Source organism: Equus caballus, chromosome 5 (assembly GCF_041296265.1).
Source record: "Equus caballus isolate H_3958 breed thoroughbred chromosome 5, TB-T2T, whole genome shotgun sequence".
Classification (NCBI taxonomy): domain Eukaryota; kingdom Metazoa; phylum Chordata; class Mammalia; order Perissodactyla; family Equidae; genus Equus; species Equus caballus.
In genome coordinates this window covers 61,172,435-61,180,113 of record NC_091688.1, presented here as the reverse complement: position 1 = coordinate 61,180,113, position 7,679 = coordinate 61,172,435, and the positions used below count along the sequence as shown (strand labels likewise).

The window sequence follows — 7,679 nt, the reverse complement described above, 5'->3', positions numbered from 1 at the left end:
TGAGCTCGCAAGCTGGCCCCCCAGGGAAGGATGGGACTCTCACACCCCGCCCAGGGCCATCTCCCCATCCCCACTAGAGAGGAACCCAGCCCCCATGTCTGGGGGAGGATAGCTAGTGGGAGGGGGCAGAGAAGCCACCCACAGGTTTCTAAGTTTAGCCTCTGCTCCAGACCACTCCCCTCACCCGCCTCCCAGGCCCAGAGCCAGGCATGACCTCATGCTTGCCTCCAAGACTGCACCCTTCTGCCCGGGAGTCCTGCCTTTGCAGACAGGGGGCTAGCCTGGCCAGCAACTTGGAGAGATGGGACTCCAGGCTCACAGCCAAGACAGGGACCAGGAGAGAAAGACAAGAAGCTGCTACGCACATGTTGGAGCCTGTGGCCTTTATTCATGCCCCCTACTAAGTATAGCCAGAGACAAGGCCCCTGCCCAAAGCAGAAACACCAGGGGCTCAGGATTACACCCTCCCAGTGCCCTACCCCAGACACTTCTGTGAGCCAGGTGTGTCTAAAGTGCTGGTGTGTGATGATCCTCTGGGGAAGGCCAAAGGGATCAGGGATCAGAAGCCCCACCCGTGGACTGAGGCAGCAGGAGGAAGGACTCTACTCTGGAAGGACAGGGCATAGCCGTAGGTTCCCAGAGCTGGGAGGGAGGGCAGTCTACACCACCGGAAATCAATGCAGTCCTGGGGCTGGAGGAACTGAAGAAGGGAACCTTGGGCATGGAGCCCTAAGATGATGGGGCTGGGGGGTGGGTAGTTTCTGTACCCCTGTGAAGAGAGCGGGGAAGTAGGGGAAGCCTTGGGCATCTCAGAGGATGGGACATCCCCTCCGGCGCTTATTCTTGCGGACCTGGAGGCCAGCCCTAGTGGCCATCTCGAATACCTCCCGCACCCCCTCCTTGGTCTTGGCTGAGCACTCGAGGTAGCCAAAGGCACTGATCCGGTTCGCCATGTCCCGGCCTTCCTCGGATCGAACCGGCTCCTGGGAAGACGGAAGGTGAGAGGTCAAAGGAAGCTGGTAGCTAGGTGCACCTCTGACCACCTCAACTATAAGTGTAACTAAAATATCTCCTCCAGCCCTGACTGCACAAAGCACCCAAACCCTAGCCACCCTGGGCGGCTTTAGGGCCAGGCACTCAAGAGTCAGTTACATTGAAAATTCTCTCCAGCAGCCCTATACCAAACAGTGTGCCGTTCTCGTGCCTGAATGAGGATCTGGCATCTCCTAACCGACCCCCCCCACCTCCATTCTCCTTCCCAATCCATCTTCTGTGGCTGCCAGAATAATTTTAACAAGCAAACCTGACTGTGTCTGTGCCCAGTTTAAAACCTTGCCATGACTGTCCTCGCAGGATCGTCTATATTCCTTATCCTGGCAGCTTTCTCTAATAAACACTCATCTTCTGGTTAGAGACCCATGTACCAGGTGCCCAAATAAGCCATCTCCCTCCCTCTGGGCCTTTCTCCCAGCCACTTAAAATAATGCCCGCCCTCCCACATGCTCTTCAGGCCACACCTCCCCAGGTGTGCTGGGAGGGCGTGCCCTGCACACCCCAAGGGAACCATCTGATGAGAAGCTGTCTCCCTGAGGAAAGGGACTTCCTCATCTGACTGAACAGCCCCAAGTCCAAACAGAATGGACAAGAGATGAATAAATTAGAATGCCAGTGGCCTTAGACAAATCACTCTGTGACAACTGCATCAGATACTGGGTCAGGCACTAGGGCCCTTCTGGCTCTTCCTCACCAGGGTGCAGACTACAAGGAGTAGGAGGTGGATACCACCATGCCCCCTAGCACAGGGCAGTCAGCCAGAGAGCGGGCTCCCTTTCCCAGCCTACAACCCCTCAGAGAACACTTTCCCACCAGGGCTCCTGGCCTGGCAGCCCCACCCACCTGCTTCATCTTGGCCAGCTCTCTCCTGGTATGCTCATCTTGCCTCAGGTCCTTCTTATTCCCCACTAGGATGATGGGCACATTGGGGCAGAAGTGCTTCACCTCCGGGGTCCATTTCTCAGGAATGTTCTCTGCAGAGATGTGTCCGAAAAGACGTTGGTCCCTCCTCTCAAGCTAGAAAGCTCCTGAGGGAAGGGGGGCCACCTTGTCTCCCCCTAGCAGTCTTAGAGGCTATTCAGCATGAAAGTCCCTTTCACAGCTCAATACCTCACCCCCCCACAGTACCCTCTGAGCCTTCCCAAGGGCCAGAGTTGCAGTGAAGGAGGCTGACAGCCCCCTCCCTGCTCCCACACAGCCTTCGCCTCTGAGGACGGCTGAAATGAGCCAAGGCAAGAGATACCTCTGGTTGGTTGATCCCAAGGGGTTCTCGATTCCCTCCCTCCAGTGCCTTCAGCCCCACCTCACCCAGGCTGTCGGGGCTGTCAATGGAGAAGCACATGAGGATGACGTCCGTGTCTGGGTAGGAGAGAGGCCGCAGGCGATCATAGTCTTCCTGCCCTGCTGTGTCCCACAAAGCCAGCTCCACCTGACACAGGGCCAGCGAGCAGCGGTCTGAGGGCCCCAGTTACACCCCCAGCCTCCCACCCAGCTCAAACCACTGGCCCTTCAGGCTTACTGGACATCTATTGAGCACCCTCTACGTGCCAGGGATAGTGCTAATGACTGTCACACGACATAAATTACGTGAGTTGTTTAAAATACTGAGACATCAGTGCTTGATCTTTGTGCAGTTTGTGCAATGGCAAAGTCTGCGATGGCACCGTTGTCATTGTGAGTACCACTGTTTTACTTAATTCTCAGAAAAACCTTTGAAGGAGGCCTTACTCTCCTTCATTGTCCCTACTTTGCAGTCAAGGCGCTTAAGCTCAGAGGCAAGGGGGCTGGGCCCAGATTACAGAGCCAGTGTGTAGAGAGCCAGGTGTATCTAGATGTCCCAAGACTGCAGTTCCACTTCCTAACTTGTACTGGTTCCAGCAGGGAGAGTGGAGCAAGCACTGGGTAGGTGATGAGGAAGGACATGCCCGGTCCAGAAGTGGCAGGGGCGGGGTCCCAAGGTGAGACAGGAAGGGGCTCTTCGCCTCACCTGCTTGCCGTCCACCTCTATGTCTGCGATGTAGTTCTCAAAGACAGTAGGGACGTAGACCTCTGGGAACTGATCCTTGCTGAAGACGATGAGGAGGCAAGTCTTCCCACAGGCCCCATCCCCCACAATCACCAGCTTCTTTCGGATCGCAGCCATGGCTGGGGCTGGCAGGGAAAAGGCAATGGACATTTTGGGAAAAGCCAACAAATCCAAAAACACCTCTGCGGCCCCCAAGACCTCCCTGGAAACTGAGGCATCCAGCAAAGGAGGGAAGGGAGGCAAAAGGGACCTGTTCAGGCATGTTCTGGCCAAGAACCAACTGTTCAGGCAACTAAGCTTGAAATTCCTAATCTCGGGGTCAGGGACAGGTCTCCCCAACAGGTCAGAATACAGAAGTGGGAGGTGGAAGAACCACCCACCTGGGAGCCAAGAAAACATGAGTTCTTATCCAACCTACCCACCAACTGTGGGACCCTGGACACCCAGAGGGGTGCTCAGGGATCAGGGACAAGTCCAGAAGAGTCAGCTTTTATCTGCTATACAGCCATGCGTCACTTAACAAGGGGATGCATTCTGAGAAATGCGTCGTCAGGCGATTTCGTCGTTGGGCAAGCATCAGAGTGTACTCACACTCTAGCTGGTGTGTACCTAGATGACACAGCCTCCTACACACCTGGGCTACGTGGTACTAATCTCATGGGACCACCGTCATATATGTGGTCCGCTATCAACCAAAACATCATTATGTGGCACCTAACTGTCCATATCAGGGTTTCAAGTCAGACTTCATTTGTTACCAGGAATTTGATACTTTTAAACTTTAATAATGGCTGAGGTCCAATCTAGAACACACTGTCCCTCCCTCGACACTAGTCATGCCTGCCCAGTCACAAATGAGGAGTCCCTCTCCAAGACCACAGCTAGCAGACCCAGCTATGAGAGTGGCGGGTAAGGAAAAGAATAGTTATCCAGGCACTAGGTGCCAGGCACTGTGTTGGGCATTTTGACAAAAATCATCTCTCGCTGTCCCCAGAAGCCTGGAAGAGAGATGGTGCGCTTCCCATTTTGAGAAACTAGGAGAGTGAGGCACAGTGAGGTTAAGACATGCTCAGAGTCGTGGCAGGGACAGCACTCAAAGCAGGGCTGTGTGACTCGAAAGTCTGTTGCCTTTTCTACATATCACCCCAGAGGTGGGACGGAGAGCAGAGGGAGGGAATCCCAGACAGAGGGCAGTGGCAGCAGCCAGCCGGCTTCTCTGGCCCACCCAAAACTGGTCCCCAAAGCCCCGAGTGACACAAAGGAGGCTCAGTCCCAGCAGTGCCCACAGCCCACATTCGGGCAGCCTGCCTTCCTCCCCCCTTCCTCCTGGGCCTGGCAGCAACACTGGGTCACTCAGCCCGAGGCAGGGGACAATGACCACACTGTAGGGAGCCACTCATCCACCACAGCAGAGTGACTGAGAATAATCCACTAGGGAAACACCTCCACCCACTCCCTTCCTCCCCTCTGTCCAGCTCACCCCAAGGCCCTGCCCACCCCTCCCCGTGACTCAGGGCAAGGAGTCAGCTTCCCGGGGTTTCCATGTGTCCCCCGCCCCCAACACTCAGGAATGAGCATCTGCACAGTTCATCACACCTTCCCAGCTTCCCTGCCCCTAAGCTGAGCCTCACTTCCTCCTTCCCTGGGGAGAGGAGCTGACCTCCAGTCGGTTGAAGTTCCCAGGCCCACGGCCGGCTGGGGAGGAAGAGAGGGCGGGCTCTGGAGCGGAGATGAAGTCGAGGCTGTTGGGAAGGGGGAGGGGGCTAGAGCCTGAGCTGGGAGGAGCCCCAAAAAAGAGACAAATGAGGGCCAGTTCCAGCACCAACCAGACAGGGAGTACTTAAGAAAGAAAGGGATGGTAACCCGATCTCTGCCCCAACCCTGGCTTTTTCTCTCAGTCCCACATCCTGTCAAACTGGGCTGAACTCCTTTACTCCCCACATACCACCACTACCTCACCCCTGCCTCCATCTGCCTTTTAGGAAGTGAATACTCCAGCCTAAGGCTAGCTCTCTTCAACAGTGGGATCCTGGGTGGCTTCCCTCCCCTACACACAAGTGCACACACACACACAGAAAACTGGGATGAGGGGAAGTGGATATGAGTCAGAGAGAATTTATAGGAGTTGAGAGTACACAGCCACACTCTCCCCACCACAAAAGGGACTCTCCCCGATACCCCAAAAAACAAGCAAGAAGACATTCACCATGCCAGCAGGTCCCTTCCGAAAATGGAAACCATCCTTCAAAAAGGGGATCCCTGGAAATCCTACCCAGGTGACCAACTCCCCCCACCCACTCCCACCAGTTCCACTGGTCTAGCTGTGTGAAAACAGGTGGGGAGAGCCCCAACCTGGGACAGGCAGTGTCGGTGGAGGATGAATACCAGTTGCTTAGGTATGCTCATGCCACTGCTCTCCCCCAGCAGGGCAGTTTAGGTGGCACCAGACCGTGCGAGGCACAGGCCAGAACTCAGGGGCAAGGGCATGCATTCAGTGACCTGGAGCCCCCCAGCTCAATTAGAAGACTTTCCCTTCAGGCTCTGGTTGAGCCAGAGGAGAAGCTACCCCAGGCCAGGCCAGGCCAGGCCCGGCCACTAGGCCCAAGGCCAAGATGGCAAGCACAACAGCTCCCTGCGAGAAACAGCCTCAGAGGAACTGCCCCACTGACCCTAAGAGGGGCAACGAAACCCCACACAGGGCCTGGAATGGAGCCTGGAACTCCGGGGGCCTTCCCAGAGATAAGACACTTCCCTGAGACAAGACAGCCACCCTTTCCTCAATCATTCTCTAGATTTCCAGATGACCCAGGGGTCCACTGTACCTTGCCCACCACCCCTAGGGTCTAGGGAAGGAATCAGATACTTTCCCTTCAACTTGAAAACCACAAGTTAGGGCAGGACTCAGCGTCGGGTGCGCCAGCCCAAACCCCTAGGATAATCTTTAGCCAGGTTGGGGAGTGTGACGGAGAGGGCTGGGAGGACACACATGAACGGAGGAGCTGGATCCTCCCCAGTCCCCCCTACCTCCCACCCCAGGCAGGCTCCAGGAACCGTCTAGGGCGGCGTCCAGATCCCGCCGAGCGGTGGCAGCCCCCAATGGTCACACCCCGCCCCTATTCCCGCCATTCCACCGGCCTGGCCCGGGGGAATTCCCACCTACAGTCGGACTGGGGCCCAGACCCACACCCCACCGAGGTCCACCTCGGGCCGCCCGGCCTGGGAGCTAGGCTGGGACTCCGTCGCGGAGACCCAAGTTGCCCCCTCGCCCCTCACCCCTCGCCGGCGGGGCAGGTTCCGGGAAGCCGGGAGGGGAAGGGAAGGAACTCCGGCTCGGACACCAAGAGGCGAGAGGCCCTGCGGGGAGTTCCCGGGGGTGCCCCACTGCAGCCCAGGGAGGGGCCCAGCCAGCCCGACCCCGCACAGGCCAGACACCGGCATCCGGGAGGAGGGAGGACGGCCCGCGCTTTGGCCAAAGCCCCCTCCCCGGCCGGCGCCCCGGGCTCCCGCTCAGCAGAGAAGGGGAAAGTGCTGGCCCGGGGACGAGGTCCCGGGACGCCCGCTGCCACCAACCCCCGGCCCAGGGTACCTTCCGCTCGGCCGCCTCCAGCTGCGCGGCCGGTGCCGGAGGCTGAGATTGACCCGAGGGGCCCGCCCCGCCCTCCTTCGGCGCGGCGGCAGGGAGGGGAGGAGAGGGGCGGGTCCGCGGGGAGGGCCGCCCGGGGGCGGGCCTTGGCTCCGCCCGCCCACCGCCCCAGCCCGGGGCTGCCGCGGGCTGTTCCCGCCGCCTGCCGTGGAACCTGCGGGGCTGACCCCTGGGGTCAGCAGAGATGCCTGGACTGTGGAGGATGGGCGGCGAGGCGAGGCCGGGGAGCGGGGGCGACCCCCGAGGACTGTGCCTCTGCCCCGCCTTCCAGCCCCAAGGGGCGGACCGGCGTCGGGAAAGTTGAAGGCGCTCGGGGTGGGGTCAGGAGAGGGCCGCTGCTGCCCTCCGGTGGCCAACCGGCCACCCGCGCCTACAACACCTGGGACTTCGCGGGAGGCGGGATTGGGAAAGGGCGGCCTCCGGGACGCCCGGGGAGGGGCCTGCGGAACATGCCCACCCTCTGCTCCTAGAATAAGAGTAAGTACAGCTGAACGTCATCCCCGCGTCTTGAAGACCTTTCGGAACCTATGAGGCCCATGCCATGGTTCCACCTCACAATCCCCTTCCTTCCCCCTGCCTGGAAATTCCATGAGCCAATTCCTACGTAGCCCTCAAAGGGCACTCTTGGAAATCCTTCCATATCCCCAGCTGGGAATTCAGTTCCCACCCCCACTGTATTGTTTCTCAGCTGCTAGAGACACAGCCTGGTCTGATGTGTCCCATTGGGTATTCACCTACAAGTGTCTCTCCTTCCCTGTGAGGGGGCTGAGGTGGAGGATAGAGGATGAGGAAGTCTCCCAACAGCTTGCTAGCTCCGTACACTGTATAGCTCAGCCCTTAGATGTTTGGGTTTAGTATACCCATCCCCTTTTGCCTGTAAGAAAATTGAGGCTCAGAGAAGTTAAGTGGCTTGCCCAAATTTTGGCAATTTGTGACAGAGTAAGAATTCACACAGTC

At 58.2% G+C, this 7,679-nt stretch overlaps 1 protein-coding gene across 2 annotated transcripts; it reads right to left on the bottom strand.

Moving 5' to 3' along the window:
* Positions 1 to 366: 366 nt before the first annotated feature.
* On the bottom strand, positions 367 to 6,926 carry RHOC (ras homolog family member C). 2 transcript variants are annotated; one of them, XM_023641407.2, is made up of 5 exons: positions 6,666 to 6,926; positions 3,041 to 3,204; positions 2,362 to 2,482; positions 1,897 to 2,027; positions 367 to 983 (listed from the first exon to the last, which is right to left on the bottom strand). In XM_023641407.2, the coding sequence occupies exons 2-5, from the start codon at positions 3,194 to 3,196 to the stop codon at positions 810 to 812; spliced, it is 582 nt and encodes a 193-aa protein (XP_023497175.1). In that variant the 5' UTR covers positions 3,197 to 3,204; positions 6,666 to 6,926; the 3' UTR covers positions 367 to 809. The 2 variants fall into 2 exon arrangements, with proteins under 2 accessions (XP_023497175.1, XP_001917277.2); XM_001917242.5 differs by lacking the exon at positions 6,666 to 6,926 and adding an exon at positions 4,740 to 4,856.
* Positions 6,927 to 7,679: the final 753 nt, after the last annotated feature.